Source organism: Amaranthus tricolor, chromosome 15, assembly GCF_026212465.1.
Source record: "Amaranthus tricolor cultivar Red isolate AtriRed21 chromosome 15, ASM2621246v1, whole genome shotgun sequence".
Classification (NCBI taxonomy): Eukaryota; Viridiplantae; Streptophyta; class Magnoliopsida; order Caryophyllales; family Amaranthaceae; genus Amaranthus; species Amaranthus tricolor.
In genome coordinates, this window is record NC_080061.1 from 5,419,096 (window position 1) to 5,441,199 (window position 22,104).

Here is a 22,104-nt window from a genome sequence, read left to right on the forward strand (position 1 = left end):
ATACATGGTTTCCTATATTTAGAGTTAATAATCAATGGTCAATGTTTATTTAACTACTTTAAATCGAGTTAGATGAATATTGATAGAACTTTATAATTTTAATTTCAAGTCAAACAAGTAAAAGTAACAAAATAATAATGATTACTAATTAATTTGCATTTTAACTATTTTGCTTTAAATAAAGGGAATCTTGTCATCAATTAAAAATTGACTAACAACTTAATTTGATATTGATTCGATCGATAGTAATTAGTAATACGTAGCTGAATTTTGCTTTTAAAAAAAAAAACTCGAACCCGATCTGTACCCTACAAAACCGAACCAATTAGTAATCGATGACAACCCGAGATCAATTGACACTCGACACGAACTTCAACCGACACCGAACTGATGCTAACCCGATAGCTTGAATAACCGATCTCCAACCGAACCGTGACTAACCGACTCGACCCGAGTGTGACCCGTTGTAACACACAGCCAAAAAATCACCGATTCGAAATACAACCGAACCGAATGACACCCATCCGAAACCAACCTGTTCACCCGAATGAACACCTCTAGTTTTTTTAAATACTATCATCATCATACCCTATCCAATTTCAAAGACACCGTGAGTGTATATGTTAGAGAGTGACACCAAGCATAACACTCAAAAACATGGCATGATACACATGGTGACCCACTCAAAAATTTTGGAACTATAAGGACCATATATTAGAAAGTAACCAATAGTATAATTGCATACTACTATTAGTATATTACTAGCTATAAGCTTTATAGTTTGTGCAATTTTAAGTTACCAACAAAGTACTAGGTAGGAATTGGCTATTATTGAGATGGATGGTGGTGATGGTGGTGGTGAAGTTGTTGTGTTTATGGCAACTGATAGCCATAGTCAAGGCAGTCATTCCTTAGCCTCAGAACATTCCAACTCCAACACTACACTTGATAATAAGAAAGTTCTTAAAAAGCCTCTACAATCAACTAATTCTCTTAGAAAAAGAGCAACCCTACGTCGTTTAAGTTTCTCCAAACCTAAATCTCGAAATATTGAGTATAATCTCCGGTCCAAAATCGATCAATTCGACGCAAATCAAACCATATGGGAACAAGAATCCCAACAGGAAGATCGTAAGAGTGATAGTAGCTCTGACTTCTCATCTACCTCCTCGTCTGAAGATTCAGACGAGAAGGAGGAAGAAAAAGGCGGAAGTCATAAATACCACAAAACAAAAAAAAGAAGAAAAAAAGTGAACTGGAGAAGAGTAGGTGAGTGGTCAATATTCGTTACAATATTGACTTGTTTGATCCTTTCGCTGACTATAAAATCGCTACGACACCGTCTTACCTTAGGATTGGTGCCGTGGCAGTGGTGTTTGATGGTGATGGTGGTGTTTAGCGGCCGCCTTTGCTCGGGGTGGCTAGTGAGTTCCTTGGTGTTTGTGATAGAAAGAAATTTTATGCTAAGAGAAAAAGTGTTGTATTTTGTGTATGGGTTAAGGAGAAGTATACAAAATTGTGTATGGCTTGGACTAGTGTTATTGGCATGGACATTTATGTTTAATGCACAAATGCACCAAAATAATAGGGTGGTTAAAAAGGTGTACCAATTATTAGTAGCTGTTCTAATTGGGGCAACAATATGGTTGATCAAGATTGTTTTGGTAAAGACTCTTGCCTCCTCTTTTCATGTGAGGACTTATTTTGATCGTATGAAGGAAAGTGTTTTTCATCACTACATACTCGATACACTCTCAGGTTTCTACATCACTCTTTCCACTCCTATCTTCTACTTGTTTTTTTTCTCTATTATTAATTATTATAAGTAACTAGTATAAAAACTCGAACAATGTAAGATTTAATTTAGTATGAAATATTATATTATAATGATTAAATTTGCTGAATATATAACTTTTATAAACTAAAAATTATTTACCGAATAATTAAACATATTAATTTTTAGGTAGGTATATAGAATTGCTAGAATAAATTATATAAATACTTTATCTAATTTGGCTCTAATTTTTAAAAATCAAATTCTAAATTAAGTAATATTGCTACTAAAATAATTTAATCTGTCAAAGTTCTTGAAAGATAACATTTTTTATTTTTCAAAATTTTAATTAGTACATATGATTATAAATTTATCACACATATAACGATTTAACAATATTTATTTTTTAATATAATTATATTTAGTTTGGTATATACAACCTCAAGCTTGTGTATGTTGTTTTTGTTGTTTTATTAAGTGATTTGAATAATATTTCTTAAACTATATAATATATTTGTGAGATCTTAATTATAAGCTTATATTGTTTGTTGAGCTGGTTCGAAGTCAACATGGTAAAAAAACACTTATGTGAGGTGGTTTGTTTGAGTTATATACATATGTGTAACGCTTTTACTATAAGTTTAAACTTTGAGTTGACTAGTTAAGTTGATTTCTTAACGTCTCAACCATAAAATTAAGTTTTTTTAGTTAGAGTTTCGTTCTATTTTCTTAAATATCAATTATGTCTCCATCACAAAAAAAAGTGCTTGTTCACTAACTCTAGCATTAAAGGTCAAAAATCTTAGCGTTTATTAAACATTATGAAGAATGAAATTAAGAGTTTTCTTCTACGAAATTCAGCAAGAAAATACTAATTTTAAATTAACTTTTTTAAGAAACTTCCATTAGTTTTTTTAATCAAATATTATTCCGTCTCTTTTACTATTTTTTCTATTTTTTCAAATTTGCTATATATTAACATACTCATATAAAACAAATTCAAATAAACAAAGTCAAATAGATATGATAGTTTTTATTTAAAAGTTACATATATTTTTTTTATTCATTTTAATTTAAGATCTTTTATCTTTGAAATTTAATGTTACTTTTTCATATACTTTCTCTTCCATTTTTTCTTTATTCTTAACATTTATCCCTAGCTAACTTGAAAGTCATGTCATTTTTTCATCATCATCTTCAATTTTATTTTTTTTTTAACGAAAAGATACTATTACCAAGAGCCAAACAACCACAAAGGAGGACAAATTAATCATATATCTTTATTATTATAGTTACATGTTTACAACAATATGGACAAATAAAAAAAAAAAAGAGATGGCATCTTCAAATTTTAAATGTGACAAGATAGAAAATACTATATAAAAAAAGTTTCTATTGTATAATAATTATCAAATAAAAGTAAAATCTGGTATGCTGGTGGTTTGTCTAACAACTTCAATCTCTAGAGACTAGCCATGTCTTAATATACTAAAATAAAAAATTAAGGGCTATTTTATCTAATATTCGAGATCTTATTTTAAATTGTGGTACAAATATCAGTTTAGTAAATAACTATTAACAAATCAGCCCCTCTTGTATGAGACCGTCTTATTGTGAAAAGAGTCCATACAAAAGATTCAATATGCTAAAAGTTTTTTATTGGGCTATTTAATTCAAGTATAAAGCACGTCTAATGGTGAGACCGTTTCATATAAAAATTTGTGTAAATGTTTAAATATATACATTTGAGATCTTATCAGCTAAATTTATGTTTTTAATAAAATATATTTATAGATATTGACACTTAAAAATTATACAAAATTAATATTAAATAAAACCAACAAAATGGGCTGAAGGAGTAACTAATGAGTTGAAAAACTGTTACAATTACCATAATAAGTATGTGACATAAATAGATCACAAATTCTCATATGACACGGTCTCACGGTAAGACTATTTTAATTGGTTTAGTTCAATATACATTTATTTTTAAAAGATGACTTTTTATAGTCGTAAAGTTATCACTTATAGTTTAAAGTGATTATTTATAATTTCAAAGTGATCACTTAGAGAAATGGGCTTACTTATATGGACTCATCTCATAGTGAAACGGTCTCATATAAAACGGGCTATAAATGGATACATGATAACTATTTTTTTATTAATAAGCAAGACTAAGACATTCATTAGTGACAAAGAATGCTTAAAAAGTGATAATTACCATACTCTAATCATTATATTTTATAATCAATTGCTCAAAACACGTTTTACTACACTTATTGCGTAAAGTTGAGCACTAATTATAGCTATAATAATACAACTAGAGTCCTATATTAATTAAGCTCTAAAATAAAATAAGCTTAGTTGAGCATTATCTTGAATGCACCTGCCTCCACCTACTAACCATGTGGATTTTGTTCCTCCGATAATTATAATCTTTGATTTTTTTAATTTAAAGTCTGTGATAATTCTATCTTTTAAGAATAGAAAGAGATTGAGATGACTAGAGTTAAACAATAATCTCTTAATTTACTTTTGTATATTTTTTCTTGAAAATAAATTATGTTTTCTATGACTCTCACCTAAAATTTCTACACAATTTTACTATAAAAATTTATTACAATTCGTAAAGTTAAAATTAAAAGAGTTAAAATTTTATTTTAGTTTACACTTAACACAAAGAATTAGACTAATGAACAAAGAATGAACCTATTGAACAGACACTAATACTTTGACCCTTCGTATCGATGATGACAATTGTCACACGTGACAATACTTTCACGATTGCACTTACTAGTACGATTCCGTTTTACTTCATTAGATTAGTAGCATATAGAAAAAATTGAAAATATGCCATTTTAATCCGTTTTATTTAATTTTCTTTTAATCTCATTAATATATTTTTAATATTTTTTTATTTTTATTATCTATTTTTCATAAAAAACTTTAATTTTCTTTTTGATTCATTTCTAATGGTACATAAAAAGCAAGTGTTTTACAGGCTAGATGCCACTGCGGCACTGCCACATGCTTAAATGAGAAACGTGCATTTTCAGTTCAGAGAATTTCCCACTGTTGCGTCAAATCTATATGGCTTTATTTCCTCTCTAGAGTATTCATTTTCCACTAAATTTGCTTGAAGTTCATTTTACTGTACTTTTGTTTCTCCTAATTTGCCAAATTTTCCTTAATTCGTTTATACTTCCCCGTTTTATAATACCCGCTACATTTTCTATTTTTGGCAATTTCATATTACTTGCTACATTTTCGTTTTTAGTAATAAAACAATCATTTAAAGTTCTACCTACCCCTATTTTTATCCTACTCTATACTCTATACTCTATAATAAAATACTATACTATACTCTATAAAGTAACCTAACAACCTATTTTTCTTTTTTCTTTTTCAATTAACAATAATAAAATACTATACTCTATAAAGTAAACAATCAGCTACAGTGTAGGTCAATTACTTTTCTTAATACCCATGCCCATGCAAATGTAGCGACTAAAACGGAACAGAGAAAGTATATTTTTTTCTATATTATTTACACATATATTAAATTTTTTGTAATATTAATCTGACATCAAATTTTGTCAATATTTGTGTCACATCCGCTAATAAATTCAATGAACACATGAATACTCTTTTTATCTCTTTAAATTTATTGCATTGATCATATTAAAGTGAGAATTTTTTAAAAACAAATACAATGGGATATTTGGAAAAGAGCATGCCATAGTTGATTGCTAATAGTTAATCTTACTGTTTGATTTGACTAGTTAATTTTAAACACACTGCTAAAAACAACTTATTTAAAAACAATTTATTTATAATAATAAGCTATATCAATCAATTAATTTATCAAACAATAAAATTATATTGTTTGACCATTTAACCATCTATTAGTTATATAAGCTAAAATTTCTCACACTATAAAAAAAATTACACCTACGCTTAAAAATGTAGTTAGGCACGCTTATACGTGAGGCCACGACTTGAAAATACAGAAAAATGGTTCTTTGAAGAGAAATCATGTTGAATGGCTTGAAAGTTGAGATCTTCTTTCCTTAAATCAACGTAAGATGAAATTAAATCCAACCCATATTTATCATCAAACAACAAAAATCAAACCCTAAACTCTACAATTCATAACATTAACCAAAAAAAGAAACTTTTTATCAGAAACATTTTGTCAAACGTAAAACTTTAGTGGTGGTGGCGTCAATTGGTCCTGGTTGCAGCAGTTGGTGTTGATGGGCGTCGAGTTTGGTGGTGGCACGTTCGGGTCAGAGAATCTGCTGTGGTGTCGGGTTTGGTGGTGGCATGGGCTTTAGAAGCCAATTGGGGTTGTGCGACTGGGTTGGGGCTGTGCGGCGGTAAGTTGTGCGGTGGGTTTTGGAGAAGGGGGAAGAGTGTTGTTTGGGTCAGGGGAGAAGAGAATGTCATGGTTTGGGTGCGAGGAAGAAGGGCACAATTAAAATCAAATTTTTTTGGGAAAAATTCTGATTTTTGCTTTAAAGTTTATTTTATTTTTTTTAGTTGTGTTTAGCCACGCTTACTAGTGTAGCTGATTTGATTAATTTTATAATTTTAATTGCACTTTAGCCACACTTATTAGTGTGGCTAAATTGATTATATTTTTTATATAATTGACCTAGCCACGCTTATTAGTGTGACTGAAGTTATAACATTTTAAAATTATTTAATGGACTGGTAGCCATGCTTATGAGTGAGACTATTACTCTCACGCTTAATAAGCATGCCTAAAATGTAAGAAGTGAGTCTAACTGCGAAAAAATCTGCCACACTTAAATCAGCGTGCCTAAATAAGTGTAGCTATATACGACATTTTTTGCAGTATCATAACCTATTCTGCCAAACACCCTAGTATACGCTAGTAAATGAATAAATGGAAACAACTAACTCCGATCCCTCTCTTCATTAAAATTGCTCCTTTGGCGCAATTGGTGGAAAAATTTAAAAAGGTGAATAATGTGGTATTTTATTAAAAAAAGTCAGATAAAAATAAAGTACATAAGATAAAAGGTAAGTTAAATGTGTTAATGAAAAAATAAAAGTTAATATGAAATATTGCTAAATAAAATAAAGTAAATTGATGAAAAGAATAATAATAATAAAAAGTTTTTCAAAGCTCTTGTTACGTGTTTCTCAAAAGTCTTAAATACTTCATCCGTTTCATAATACTTGCTATTAAGTGCGACATATTATGTGGAAAAATGTTACTATTAGTAATAAGTATTATAGAACGGGGAAGTAGTTGTCAATTTTGTGAGCATGTGTAGTATATTTTGCACCATCCACAGTGTTTACTAGTATAGTGAATATAGTGCTTTTTAAGCCCTAATATAGAGGTAATTTCTTGGAAAGCACCCAATCCTCTATTGGTTAAGAGTTTATTCTTCGGTCAAATAATTCTCTTTTGCTTTAATTCTACTACACTTATGTATATTAAATTTTAACTTCAATTTTTTCAATCAAAATTATAAAATTAGAATCGTAATTTATCCAATCGAGAGCTTTTACAAGATTCGGCTGTATTCTAAAACCTAACATTTAAACATAATTATTTGTTTTATTTCACTTAAGTATTATTCTTGTCATAAATTTAAAAGTTAAGTATGACATGAGTTTAATTATGATAACCTAACGAAAAATAAATTAAAAAACTGTCAAGTGGTAGTAGTGTTGTTACCTCTGGATGATCAATCGATAATATATTTTCAGCTTGTCTTGTATGAGACCTTTTTACTATAAAATTCTATGTAATTGATCATTTTAAAATTGTAAGTACTTAGTTTAACACACTAACTGTCCATTTGGTTAGTAGTACTAAATGATGGTAATGAGAATAATTTATAGTGTAAAATTTCATCAAAAGTACCATGTCAATCCCATGATGATGAAACTTTGATCACAAAAGATTTTTTTTATTTACAAATTTCCATTACCACCTCTCCCAATGATAGCATTAGAATGAATTTTATGAAGAAAATGGGATAATTGAAGTTGGACAAACATGACCATTAAAGTAGCCAAGAGATTTTCAACCAAAATTGCACTAGTTTTCATTCTCTTTACCACTGTTTGTTACCACCTATCAAACGAGCCGTAAATGTACATGAGTTAACCTAATAGAGATGGTTTAATCATTAAAGTATCTCATTTAAAAATTTGTGATGTATTTTTATTTTCCATGTTTTCTTTATTAATATTTATTTAAAGTTACTTGCATATGTATGAATAGGACCACCCATGGATGAAATTCAATGGGAAGAAGAACATAAAAAAACAATAAAAGGATCAAAATCACTACCTACAAAGTGGAAGAAGGATGGAAAGAGTGCATTACGAGCAAAGAAACAAGGAACAAGAAAGTTGGACATGCAGGATAAGTTGAAGAAGCTAAGCATGGAAAAACCAAGTTCAATATGGAGTCTAAAAAGGTTAATGAATTATATTAGATCTTCAGGATTATCCACTATTTCTAAAACTGTGGATCAATTTGGTTCAGCTGAATCTGAGATTACTAGTGAGTGGGAAGCCAGATCTACTGCTAAAAGGATCTTTAGGAACGTTGCTAAACGTGGTGCCAAGTAAGTCTATCTTACTACTCCCTTTATACTCGTCAATTAGGAACAAATTGAAAATTTGTCATTTTTAAGAAAAATGTGAATATTGTTAAAGAAATGAAAAGAGATAATGAATCATGTAGATAAAAATTAAATTGAGTTAAAATGTATGGATGAGATTAAAAGAAAGTGGTGAGTCATTGTCTAAACATCGAAATGATGCAAACTAAGTGGAATAGATCAAAATGGCAATTGATGCAAAATGAGTGTGACCTAGGGAGTGTTTACTAAAATCAAATTGTTCAAAATCGACCCGATTAACTGATATCAATCTCGAATAACTTTGCATATAATAACCAAATCGGATTATCATATTTACATACACACCAGAATTAAAATCTCAAATAACTTTTATATATTCAACTACAGGCAAATAAAGTAGTTTTTTACGTGTTACAATAAATTTAAATGAATAATTGGAATGACTAAGCCACATAAACGGAGAGAGTTATGCTTATAAGTTGTTATTTTGAAGGTACATTGATGAGGAAGATTTGGCAAGGTTCTTAAAGAGAGTTGAGATTCATACAATATTCCCTCATTTTGAAGGCGCGCTTGAGACTGGAAGGATCACCAAGTCTTCCTTCAGAAATTGGGTGGTAAGTCTTTCTATCACAAATATATATACATATAAATTTTTTTTGTGTGAAACGGTCTTATTGTGAGACATTCTCCATTGCCTAATAATTAATTAACAATATAAATGTGATTAAAAGGTACGAGCATACTTCGAAAGAAAGGCCTTAGCACATTCTCTAAACGATACAAAAACAGCAGTGCAACAGCTTCACAAAATGGCTTCAGTCATTGTAAGTGTGGTTATCCTTGTGGTTTTCCTTTTGGTCATGGGCTTAGCAACACCCAAAGTCGTCGCCTTTGTCATCACACAAATGGTAGTCCTCGGTGTCATCTTCCACAACACTTGCAAAACCATCTTCGACTGCATTATTTTCGTCTTTGTCATGCACCCTTTCGACATTGGAGATCGTTGCAAAATCGATGGTGTTCAGGTAAATACACTAATTCAACTCATCTTTTAAAATCGCAAACATATTTGGAGATTTAGACCCGTGTAATGGGTCAGATACGAGCTTTATTGAAGGGTCGGATTAGGGCCCGCAACAGACCGCCAACCCATTGCACTGGACTAAACTAATGTTAAGATCTCGTGTTTACCTCTACGTGCAGATGATCGTAGAAGAGATGAATATACTAACTACAGTTTTCCTGCGGTACGACATGGAGAAGATTTACTATCCGAACTCAGCTCTACTGAGCAAACCGATCAGTAATTTCTACCGAAGTCCAGAAATGTGGGATTCTATTCCTTTCACGATTGATGCCTCGACTTCAAACGAAACAATAAACGCCCTCAAGAAAGCAATACAAATGTAAGATCATACTCACATTGATCTTAATTATAATCTGCTTGAAATTCATTCTTACTGTTAAAATTTTCTAATATTTTGTATGTGCAGCTTTATTGATAGCAGGCCAAATTACTGGAATTCCAAATACAGTTTCATAGTAACCGACATGGAAAACCTCAACACAATGAAGATTTGTATATCGGTGCAGCACACAATCAACCACCAAAACATCGCTGAACGAAACATTCGCTTGACAGAACTTATCTTAGAGTTGAAGAAAAACTTCGAGCAACTTGGTATCAAATATCATCTCCTTCCACAAGAAGTCCACCTTACTCAATTCAACATCAATTCGTCGATGCCCAACCACCCAAGAGATGATGTTACTACTATGTAAATACAAATCCGCTTCACTAAAACCTTTGGTATCATCGTTTTATGTGTTATGTTGTTCGGATTCGGGTACTCATGTCAAACATGAACTTGTATCGAAAAATATCGTGTTATTCACGAAAATTTCCCTTTTTTGATCTAAAGAAAAGTACCGAGCGTGCATCTATCAGCGTCAATGATTTGGCACGTGTAATAGAAGTGAAATGAAGAGTTGAAGTAACATACTTTGATATAGTCGTAACTATGCTTCGATTCGAAATGTTTATACACAAAACTGTTTAAAACATACTTGCACTCCGGCCAGGTATTCGAGCATCAATTAGAAACATCAAAATTTGTGATGATAAAAGAATGAAAGAATTTTCTGAAATGTTGGGTGTATCAAGGAAAAGAAATACAAATGAGAAATGCTAAGGGCATTATAAAACATGATCATCCCAAGCTAAAAGGAGCATCCCAACTGTGAAGGGCACTACATAAACTTTAACTGATATAAATATGTATATAAACGCATTTCTGTAAGACATTATCTGTAATTTAGCCAAAACTCATAAGCCTTCGTCGTTGATCAAACTCTCCAGGAGGAAAATTTTCTTAAAAAGGAAAAAAAAGGTTTAAAGGTACTGAGTTTGTATCCTCTCTCTATTCTGCTCCCACCATGTTTTAGCATGCACTTCACCAAATTTTTCGCGGCTGCATAGGCATACATCATAGTTAGAAATCTAGTAGAAGATCCAAGAGCAAATAGTATTATGATCAAACAATAGAATCATTTCGATTTTCAAGCGATAGAAAATCCGTCTATGTAGGATCCACTTGATGACATTGATTGGGGTAATAGAGTTTCGTAGGTGTATGATCAATTATTATTATTCAATAATGCTATGTCAAAAGGGTAAATTTCAGTGTCTAATAGGGGTGTTCAATGAGCCGGATAAGAGCCTGTTTTTATTACTTGAAATTTTTATAATCCCCATTAATTAACTTATAATAATTATATTTTAGAACGTTAATAATCTTCATTGGCTTGTCATTTATAATAATTAAATTATCCATCAATTATGCTATTTAAAAGGGCCCACTTCTGTCCCTTATTAAGTTCATTTATAGCCCGCTTCATTTTAATTATAGTGGAACACATTTCAGCCTGGCTCATTTTCAACCTGGCCCTTACAAAATCCTTGTAAAAATGGGCCGGATAAGGGCTCAAAATGGGAGCCCGACCCGTTGCATACCCCCACTCTTAAAACATGTAGTTTAAAAACCCTCACAAGGGTTTATGCACAAAGAACAGGCAAACCCTTCTAGGTTGTATCCGAAGATATGGAAAGAGATGTTTTTATGTTAGCGATAGAAGCCCAAGCTCATGAAACTGTCGATCTGGTAGTGGTTGGATAAAAGGAATAGGCATGAAAGATTAACATGAATGCAGAAGTAAAAAGGATGCTAAGTTACCTGAATCTGACTCGACGAAGTTCTCTGGTGCCATCAGCGAGCTGTCTAATGGTAATGTACACCCCAGGCTCATCTTGCTCAACCCATTCGGTTTCCAATTCACTCGCATTACTAACTGACACATCATCTCTAGATGAGGTCGTTGTTCGTGATGGTTCCATTGGTCCACCCATGCCATACCCGTTCAATCCTGCATTGTAGCTGGATTCTAAACTCTCAGGAGGAAAAAACGATTTACTGGCTGGTTGGTAAAAATTTCTTGGTATCCACTCCTTGTTAGTCATAGGACTCTCCATCACTGATCCAACTCTTGTAAAAGTGGAATCTCTGGGCTGTAAGCAACCCATTAAAGCATTAGTAACTACAACACATTTTATATTTCTACCTAGTCTTTCAAACATAGTTCATCACCGAAAAGAGATGATCGAATCAAGTTCAGTACAAAAAATAGATAATTGATCAAAAAGAGGGATACCTCATCATCTGATCTTGCAGGAGTCTGAAGAGCTTGTCTATTGAATCTTTGAACATTGTAAAGTTCCATGATTCTATCATAATTCTCTCCCCACCATCTTTGAGCTTGCCATTTGTTGAACAAATCTCGGCTATAACAAGAAAATGCCCTCACTGTTAGTTTTCACTACTAGCATCTTTGAACAAGAAACAAGTGTCAAGGAACCAACTCAATCAAAAGCTTAAGCTGATGCTTGAGACTCCAGTATATGTTATATACTCTAACAAGAAGGCTACACTTTTCTATATATTAAACCTGATCCACTTCAAAGTTAATTGGCCTAATAATCCTTCATCCCACTTTACTAAACCGCATTTGTATTTTCATGATTGTGATACCATTTTATCTTAAGCAATATGGGATCAAATCATTGAATCAGATCATTTCATACCTGAATCGAATTCGTTTCAGATCATTTCCTCCATTAGGCAGAGAAACAAATGTTATATGCACGCCCGGCTCAACTTGTGCCATCCATTCTTTGGGTTCATTCTCATCCTCTATCACTAAATCACTAGCAGCAATAGAATCTCGTCCTATAGGAGTTCTATCCCTTCCATAACCACCACCTGCAAACCTAGAGTGTGATCTTACACCGCGATGGTACGTGCTGCTCCCAAAATCCCATGCTGGTGTAGAGCTTGTACTTCCGGGTTGCATGTAAGAGTATCGACCCCCTTCTGATGCGCTATCATAGTCCACATATGATCTCTCGCCTTTTTTAAAATCACCCGAGCTAGTGCATGGTTTGCATTGTTTGTAAGCACCAGAAAATTTCAATGCCATGTCTTTTATCTGTAAACCACCATAAATTAGGTCAGACAAAGGTTAACACATCAGAATTTGTGATCTTTTAAGTCTTTTAACTCCAAAGACAGTGGAGAAATTTTGAGCAGACCAAAATCCCATCATTATTACATTTTACAAGATGTACCAATGAAGTTTTTGAACTTATGATGAGAGTCTCAATTTGATTTAAGTCTAAAATATCATGTAGTTCATAAGGTAAATCGTCAATCTAAATTATGCAACATACTACAAATTTAGCGCCTTTTCAAGTTTGGGAAAATTTTGGAATGCATTTTCAAATATGGTATGTGTAACAATCTACAATATTTCAGTTTTCATGTAGCAACAAAACAACACGTTATTTACATAATTGGGATTTGGAGGGTTACCCGTATTGCAACTAAGAGGTTCTTTCGGTTAACCCTTGATTGCAAACATTTCGTATACCAAAAACTCAAAAACTCAAAAAAAAAAGGCAATGAACAACGTAACACAAATTTCTTCGTATTGTATGCCTTAAGGCATAATCCTATCCCATGCCGATTAATGCTCCAAGGGATTTCTGTGGTTCCAGGCCATTTTATTATCTGTTTAAAATTTCCTATTAATCTGTTGCATTTCCTTTCTTTTTACAAGCGGGTGATAAGGAGTCAAAAGGACCAGTAACTGTAGAAGAAATTTAAACCTAAAGTAACTAGTACTATCTCTTGTAGAGAGTAACCCTCTATCCAAGCTTGAGTCAAAAAGACCAAAGATTCTATGTATTATCTATCCTAAGAGCCTAGCTTGAACTGTGATATAAGTGTAGCTGCTATGCTATTCAGAACTATATACAGCAGAGAATGCATTCATGATTAAAGCTGCAAGGTACAACCTTTTAGATAGGAATATAGATTTCCTTGAATTTTCAACCAACTACAGTTCTAAGAATACGGAAAGGAGATACTCCTAAAAGAAGTTTTCAATGTTATGAAATATTGTGGTGGGTGTTCAATTAAAAATCAATTTCATGTAGGGTATTTCTATTGCAATTAGGTCACTAGTTCCCCAATCAAATTACATACATAATAGTTTATACAGACTTCTCTATCACTCTAAATTCGCTACATTATGCAAATAAAAGTGAGACTTTTTAGATGTTTTATAGCAAATTCAAAGGGACAGAAAGAGTAACGTATTTTATATATACGTTAATATGGAATGATATGATGCATGGTAACTTTATTTTATAACATGTTGAATTATATACTACTGTGTTTTGGTGTGAAGCAAATGATGATATACTTTGATTATATTGTGTGCACAAGACAAATCGCATGCATCTATCACTTGACACTTACAGGCTCGTGTATGTATCTATTCATACGTTTATTAAAGTCTATATACCCATCATGATTGTCTTAATCGACCATATTTTATAAATTATCAATGGAATTCTCAGGCATGACTTTAGCCAACTTAAACTGTTACATACTCAAAATTATAACTCAACTTTCACAAGTCCTCGTGCTAGATTTAGTCTAGGTACAATATGCCTTAACTATTTAAAGGCATACTACTTATTTAAATATAATTCTTTATCAAAAATCTTTATGATCACCATTGAAAGCAACCAAGAAAACCAATATCATCAATAAAAGTATCTCAAATTAGAGGTTACTTCATGTAAATAAGACCATTCCAAACTTTTCCTTTATTTGCAATACTCAATATTATGTGCATAATTTGTTACATAAATGTTGGACAAGATTTCAATAGTGGGTCATGTTGAAAGACACTTGCAATCTTCTACTATTTGGCCTTTCCTTTTCTATGGACTATTTACAGCTATGTTAGCTACAACGAGATCAACATTTTCATTTAGACAACTATGCTAAAAAGTTAAATAAATTATAAATGGTCTTTTAATCATTAAAAAAAAGTTATAGTTTATACAGCACAAGGAAAAAGAAGGAATAAGTAATTCATTTTCTAATATTAAAATGATTAGAAATAATATAAGAAAATCCATAAAATCCTCAAGTATAATTAAAATATCTTTTTTGGTAGCACAACAAATAAGCTTTTTTCCATCACATCTTAACTTTTTAAATAAATAATGAACCCACATAATATAAGTGAGAGAGGGATAGAATGATTTGTTATAAGAATGGTTTCAAATCAAGTAACTTTTTATCATTCTCTTGAAAGCTAACACACTAAACAAAATATTTATACAATACACAATTGGTTTTTTCAAATGAAATGGGTAAATAGGTGTGTTTTTGTGAAAAAGTGGGAGAATCGGATGAAAAGGGATTAATGGGTATATGAAATTAAAGAAAAAATATATATCATAATCAAAAATAAAAAGTAGTAATTTTTATCTGATGGGTTCAAATGTAAAATGCAACAATTTCTATATAAAAGAAGTATTTTATTTCAAGTTTCACTAATTTAAAATTTTTTGGTGATAAAAATTCTAATTTAAATTGAAGTTTTGAGAGATGCAATAAAAATACTAAAAGCAAATATAAAGTTAAAAAAAAGTTTGAACATTGGTGAAAGCATTGATACGACTTCTTTGAGAAATGTGAAAAATGAATATGAACAAAAACTTTGAACACTATGATCAAATTCTACAGCAAACTTCCAGTCTTTCTTAAGGGTACTCTTATAGCAGTATCTATATTGGTTTACAAAGTCATTGGTACCAAGCCACCAACCATACTTGCATTTATTTTCTTTTGGTACAAAACTAACACAACAGCCAATAGATCCATTATTGTATACATATTCACTTCATTTTCTCTTTTACTATTTTGTAATGTAATACATCTTCCACTTAGGAACTTACAAAAATTTTGAACCCATAAAATTGGAATCATAATCATAAACAATTAAGAGATTTTTTTTTGAAGTAAAGTGATGATATAATAGTACAATTAACAGGATCAAAATGTTATTTTGAGGCATATTTTGCATTTATAGTCTTTTTATCAACCAATTGTATTATAGAGACCAAAATAGATGAATAAACACGTAAATTAAAAATGATTTATCTAACCTATGCTTCAGGATATAGGATAAAAACCCATAAAAAACAATATATATGTTGGACCAGTCCACCAACCCTAGGCTCTAAGATAAGTGGTGCAAAGCTATTAGATGCCCTAGAGCTATGATCTTTTTGCCTATAAAATAGGAGTAGGAATATCAATGAATGAATGGAATTTGTAAGGCTCCTAAGTTTAGCATAGTCCACAGAATAAGCAAAACTGTAAGCTCCCACTTTTTGCTATAAACTAGCATTAAATTTATCTAACCTTCCATCAAATATTCTTTTAACATTTCAGTATTTCATAAAATGGGCAAGAAAACTCAAAAAATACTTCTAAGAGGTTATTATTTATTATAAAATATTTTTGATATTTAATTATACTTTTGAATTATTTACCACTATCATATAAATCGAATAAGACTTATTTCTTTTTTAAAAATTGACTCGCAAATAACCTCTACTTGAATTGATTAACATTCACCTAAGTATATTAATCCTAAAAACTAAGACTTATGTGTGCATTTCTTAGAAACAAACAAATCATAATTCACTTACGTTGTTCAATAACCAAATCATATTTCTAAAAAGTTTTTCTTTGAGAAAGTTTTCTTTTCATTTATTAATAAAATATTAGAGTTTCTAGTTTTATTCCCCTGCTAACCAACATTCTTTGGTCCCCTTCATTTACACCATGTCTCTAAATAGCACGTGACAGTACCAGCTTCAAAATCGTTTCACAAACAAGGAAAAAATAGCTACCAAAAACCTATAATAATATATTTCAAGTCTACAACATAAGATTTCAGATGAAGAATCTAAATAATTAGTAAAGTGTTATTAAATAGCTCTTATATAAACGATATAATTTTTTTTAATAATAAAGAGGATATGTTCAATTTTAAAAAAATTAAAATGATCAAACCTGGGCTGTGATGCCTTTAACAGATTCTTTTGTATTTGGAGTAGCATTCCCACTTCCTCGCTCTCCTCCTTCCTCTTTCTCGTCTGTTTGCTTTGCACATGTTATACATGTTAACATTTTAATCAATCACCGTGATTTAAGGTAGATTATTGTTGGTCGGTAACTTGTTTCTATCGATCTATTTTTACACCTGCATTAGCAAGTACACAACAAATATTCTCAGAAGAATAAACGCAAGTGTATGAAATAGCTAACATGAATATAAAAATAATTATTAACTGATAGTTGATAATTTATAGCTCATGAAGTGAGTTTCTCTTATGAAGTATGATAAGAGATGGAAGTATTAAAGGACAATTTAGCTAAATATATATCAAATGAGCTTATTAAATTAGTGATGAGCAACTTTATTAGAAGCTTAAGTGTTAAACACAATAGGAATATTATGAACTTCTCTTAACTCTACACGTAGAGGAAGATGGATGGGCCTTTTCCCAATTTGCATTGGGACTAAGTAAAAGGATTGAAACTTGCCAAAAGAGAAAGGAAGGAATCTTTCCTTATGGCATTATATATTATAGAACCATTTTCGTAAAACTTTACCAACTAAGCCAGTTGACATTTGAATAAACGTAATAATATGGTAGGTTATAATAAAAAAGGGTAGATAAGAGGAATCCATTTTAATTCCTAAGATTAAGCACTTTTAGCTTCTTCAATCAAGAGTCAATGTTGATGATGGAAAATAGTATGGGGTTTCTTTTGTTAGTTTAGATGTTGTACTCTAACATGTAATCTAGGATTAATATTGGATCTCAAAATGAAAATAAATAATAATATCAATCTAGATGTTGATGCAATTACTTTAATCCAAATTCAAATAAAAACAAAAAGATGCGAAACAATCAGTAAAGATCTGCCCTGCCTAATATGGCACAAAATCAAGGTCATTGGAACAAAAGAAAGCTTAAAAAGCTAATCTTCCCTCCTCTACTCCCAATGAAAAAAAGAACCTTGTAAACATATTGTTTTGAACCCAAAGGTTTAGTATGTATCAATAATCAATATCATTAGGTGGGTCCATATTAGTATTACGAAAAAAGTAGAAGAATTGTCAAGGCATAAACTTGGCCTATAGTATTAAAGCACACACCAAGAGAAACCAGCTCAGCATACTTAAATGCAAGAATGCAACTACTACTTCTATCATATATGGGGCATTAAGTACAATCTAAATAAAAAATTTTCATCTATTCATTGCACGATCTTTCTTAAGTCCAGAAATTTCTTTTGCCGCATTGTTCTTTTTATGTGTATGAATTGCTGTCTTTTTTTCCTCCTCAAACTCTGATCATAATTTTCTATAAATAAGATACACTGGATTTAAAAGATGATGGTGTTTAAGTACTTTTTTTAATTCTTAGGTTAAGATCAAAAACTTAAACACTAAATTACAAAAATAAATAAAAATAAAGTGTACCTTAACAAGTCACCTTCTAGGCTCTAACAGTGTAGGAGTTTAGATACTTCCTCTAGTTTTTATTAGTTGCTACAGAAAGTGACATTTCTCCTCATAAGATGTCATTATCTGTAACAACTAATAAAAATCAAAGGAAGTCTATTCTAAGCTTAAGGCTTTTCAAAACAAAAACTTTATTGACTCTTACTTGTGTTTTAAATTTATGTGTATTGTATATTGTCCGCTTCTGATTATAAAAAAGTAATATGTTCGATTATTAAAAATTTCACATTGATCTTTTGATATGATAAATGATAAATTTCATTGATAATATGATCGTTTATTACGTATGGAAATCATTTAAAGAGTTTCTCTTTTTCTATTCTAAAAAGAATGACATGTAGTTTTAAGACTCAAGTAAACAATAAATATTAACAAGAAAACTCTATTAAAACTTTGAAATTTGCCACCTTTTAAAACCTAGCATTAATTCAACTAATTAAAAGTTTATTAGTCCAATTAAAATAAATCCCACCTATCTATTTGACATGTCTACTCCAAAGTCTAGAATTAAAAGGTTCATGTGCAAGTGTTCTCAATTACTCATGGATAAACACATGGACCACTAACTAGAATGCATGTATTTTATAATTCTACAAGTGAAATATTACTCATTATCATAGTACTTCTATAATATTGATACTACTATATTTTACTAATTTAGCCTTATTGACTTTTAAAATTAAAAAATAAGTTATAATGGGTCAAAATGATAAGTATGTAGATATAAAAGAGAAAATATAAAATAAAAATAATAATTCATATTAACAATAGAAATTAGACAATTTTATCGATTTAAATAAAAAATTAAAAATAAATCCTTTTTAACTCCTAAACCAAGAATCAATATGATGAGGAGTAAAAAGAAGATAAAGGAAAAGAGCAATCTCGGGATCAGAGAGAGATTGTTTGTAGGGTTGGGAAACCCTCATTATAATTAAAAAAAAAAAGTTAGAAAAATGTAAATAAATGGAGTATAAAAATAAGAAAATGAAGAGCAAATAATTGAAAGAAATTCCCTTTCACTTGAAAACTGAGAAAATAAAAAAGAGAAAGATGAGCAAAGGAGTGCTTTGAAAGTGGTCCGCTTCTCTGTTCTATGTGCATGCTTTTTTGCCTACAGCTTCCCTGTAAAGAATTTTAACTTACTTTTTTTAGTATACTTCATTTTTACCTATTTTTACTCCTCACTTTACTGTTGCCTATTGATAAAATTGTTTTTATAAATCCAAAATTTTAACTTCTAATAGTTGTTGAGACAAATTCTTACATACTATTACCTCCTTTTTTTAGTTGCTCCAAAAACATTTTTATCTTCAATATGTCTAAATACGTGTTACATAAAATTTTATTATGAAATAAAAAAAATTATTTCATATATTAAAACGAATATAACAAGATCCCACATAAATATGTTTTATCTTTAATATCTCATTAAAAACCTTAGTCAAATATCTCTTTTTTCTAAATGAAATATTCTAAATAAAAATAACATTATAAAATGAAATGAGTAATAGTTAATAGAACTATTTTGAAACCATCTAAAAACATCTTCATTACCATGGGTTGTTTGGTAAAGTCGACATGTGATAACTAATTAGAGTTGATTAATTTACAACTAATTTTTACAAATGTTCAAAATACGCTATTAAAAGCGAATTGTTCAAAATAGCTGATATATTTCAACTAGCTAATTTAGTTACCAAACATATACTAAAAACAAGAAATCTCTATCAGAGCGTTTTTATCGAACCTAATCATAGTTTTTAATAGCGGAATACATTGGGTATGATGACAACGATAAATACCAAAAAAAAAACATAAGATGAGCTAAAATTGTCGACTTTAATGGACACCCTTTACATATTTTTTGCTCATTCACTTGAAATTTTTCGCATCATTTCTATTATAGGAGAATAGCCCACCAATTTTTTTCAATATCATTAGTACATTTAAATTTCTTTTAAGTTCATTCATATAATTTATTCTTTCTTTTCATTTTTTACTACTAAATATGTAACTTTTTTTTCATAGAACACAAATTTTCTCTTTACTATCATCCTAACCAAATAAGGGTGTAGTTAGTTTTCCCTTCTTTTCATCTCGTACCCTGTTATTATCTTTACTACTACTATGTAATTAGCCTGTTCCATTGAATAGTACAGTGAAGAACAATAGAATCTTCATTGGCTTGTCACTTATGTTACTCCATATACCAATACTCCTACTTACTTTTGACACAGTACAGTTTTAAGAAAACAAAATACCCAAATTATCCGTACGGAAATGACCACAAATTCATTTTCTAATTTCTATTTCTAAATAAAAAAAAAGGAATTCCAAAAATAATACCCTCGTAAAATTCGTTTACAATGTCCTTATCGTACAGCTTAGCTACACAAGAGAATCTCCATTCTCTTCATGATCCTCCATCTTCAAACATTTATCCCCATATAAAAAAATTTGATCTAAGATAAATAAGCAGTCGCATCATGGGAGATAATATTCTTTCTAATTAATAATATTATATGTCGCTAATAAAACAATGAGATGGGTTATTTGACAGTAGATCATATCATATCTTCATCAAAACTTACAGGAAGTTTTCCGCCATTAAAACTCATTGAAAAGAACTAATATAATTTTACCCTAAATATTACAATTACTTTTTGCTATGTAAAATCTTCTTCATAAAATGTAGCAACCTAAATTGATTAATAAGGAATCGAGATTAGAAGATCCATGTAAAAATGCAAAATATTGTACCCCTCAAAAAATTGCATAAATATGTAATTTCATGATGTAATACTTACTACACTCCAAAATACTTGTAACACTTACCTTTTCACACAAAATACTTATAACACTCAACTTTTTACACAGTCCAATGCACTATGTCAATCTTTAATATCTCTAGTTATATATAATAAAAAATTATAAAAAATTAATATTAACAATATTTACTATGAATCAAACAACATGATTTAACTTATAAATAAAAAAACTAATCATAAGTTAAAAATGATAAATAAATAGCGTCATTTTTTTAATGTTGTAAGTAAATCCGAATAAAGATGGTATAATTTTGCATTTTCACAATTAAAAAAGGGTAAATTTGGAATTAAGTGATTCTTTGTCAAGAGACAACTGAAATCCAATCACACCCACTTTTTTTCTCATCCCACAAAAACAAACAAACAACAAACAATAACATTATTATTGATAAAACAATCACCAAAACAAACTTACCAACACTACGCACGCCTTTCTTCTTCTTCTTCCCCAATATCAACCCATTAATCAACTCCTTGATTTTTCTTTACTCTGTTTTCTGAATTAGATTTCCCTTTTTTATTGTTTTGAATTTTCAATAACATATAGAAAATTCCACAGTTTAATGTCGAAAGGACGAAAATGACTTTGCACACGCTACACCTCTGAAGCAACCAACATTCACTGTTCTCTTCGCTCTTTTTTCTGTAAATGACGTCGATTAAATTCACTCTTGAATCCCAATTCTACCCACGGATTTTCCAAATTGGGTTTATTATAAAAATGGAAGGAAATTTAAATTACCAAATATTCTCATTAAATTAAGGAAGTGTATTTTTGAATATTTAGTAAAGGAGAAGAAGAATAACTGAGTAAGCAAACAAAGAAGGAAACAAGAAGAAA

General features: G+C 30.4%; 2 protein-coding genes across 2 annotated transcripts; one reads left to right on the forward strand and one right to left on the reverse strand.

The window, feature by feature from the left end:
• Positions 1-741: 741 nt before the first annotated feature.
• Positions 742-10,422, forward strand: LOC130801464 (mechanosensitive ion channel protein 10-like). Its single transcript, XM_057665326.1, has 6 exons — positions 742-1,758; positions 8,043-8,391; positions 8,903-9,026; positions 9,144-9,437; positions 9,616-9,818; positions 9,906-10,422. The coding sequence occupies exons 1-6, from the start codon at positions 837-839 to the stop codon at positions 10,192-10,194; spliced, it is 2,181 nt and encodes a 726-aa protein (XP_057521309.1). The 5' UTR covers positions 742-836; the 3' UTR covers positions 10,195-10,422.
• Positions 10,423-10,479: 57 nt separating this feature from the next.
• On the reverse strand, positions 10,480-22,104 carry LOC130801465 (protein BREVIS RADIX). Its single transcript, XM_057665327.1, has 6 exons — positions 21,679-22,104; positions 16,911-17,100; positions 12,551-12,954; positions 12,121-12,250; positions 11,646-11,977; positions 10,480-10,883 (listed from the first exon to the last, which is right to left on the reverse strand). The coding sequence occupies exons 2-6, from the start codon at positions 17,025-17,027 to the stop codon at positions 10,805-10,807; spliced, it is 1,062 nt and encodes a 353-aa protein (XP_057521310.1). The 5' UTR covers positions 17,028-17,100; positions 21,679-22,104; the 3' UTR covers positions 10,480-10,804.

Excerpts from the sequence above, each read along its gene's own strand:
- LOC130801465 (XM_057665327.1), bottom strand. The coding sequence starts at position 17,027 with ATGTTAACATGTATAACATGTGCAAAGCAAACAGACGAGAAAGAGGAA. Across the intron at positions 12,955-16,910 it reads TTAAAGGCATCACAGCCCAG|ATAAAAGACATGGCATTGAA; the intron begins GTTTGATCATTT and ends GGTGGTTTACAG. Across the intron at positions 11,978-12,120 it reads CTGCAAGATCAGATGATGAG|CCCAGAGATTCCACTTTTAC; the intron begins GTATCCCTCTTT and ends GGTTGCTTACAG.
- LOC130801464 (XM_057665326.1), top strand. The coding sequence starts at position 837 with ATGGATGGTGGTGATGGTGGTGGTGAAGTTGTTGTGTTTATGGCAACT. Across the intron at positions 9,438-9,615 it reads GCAAAATCGATGGTGTTCAG|ATGATCGTAGAAGAGATGAA; the intron begins GTAAATACACTA and ends CTCTACGTGCAG. Across the intron at positions 9,819-9,905 it reads CTCAAGAAAGCAATACAAAT|CTTTATTGATAGCAGGCCAA; the intron begins GTAAGATCATAC and ends TTGTATGTGCAG.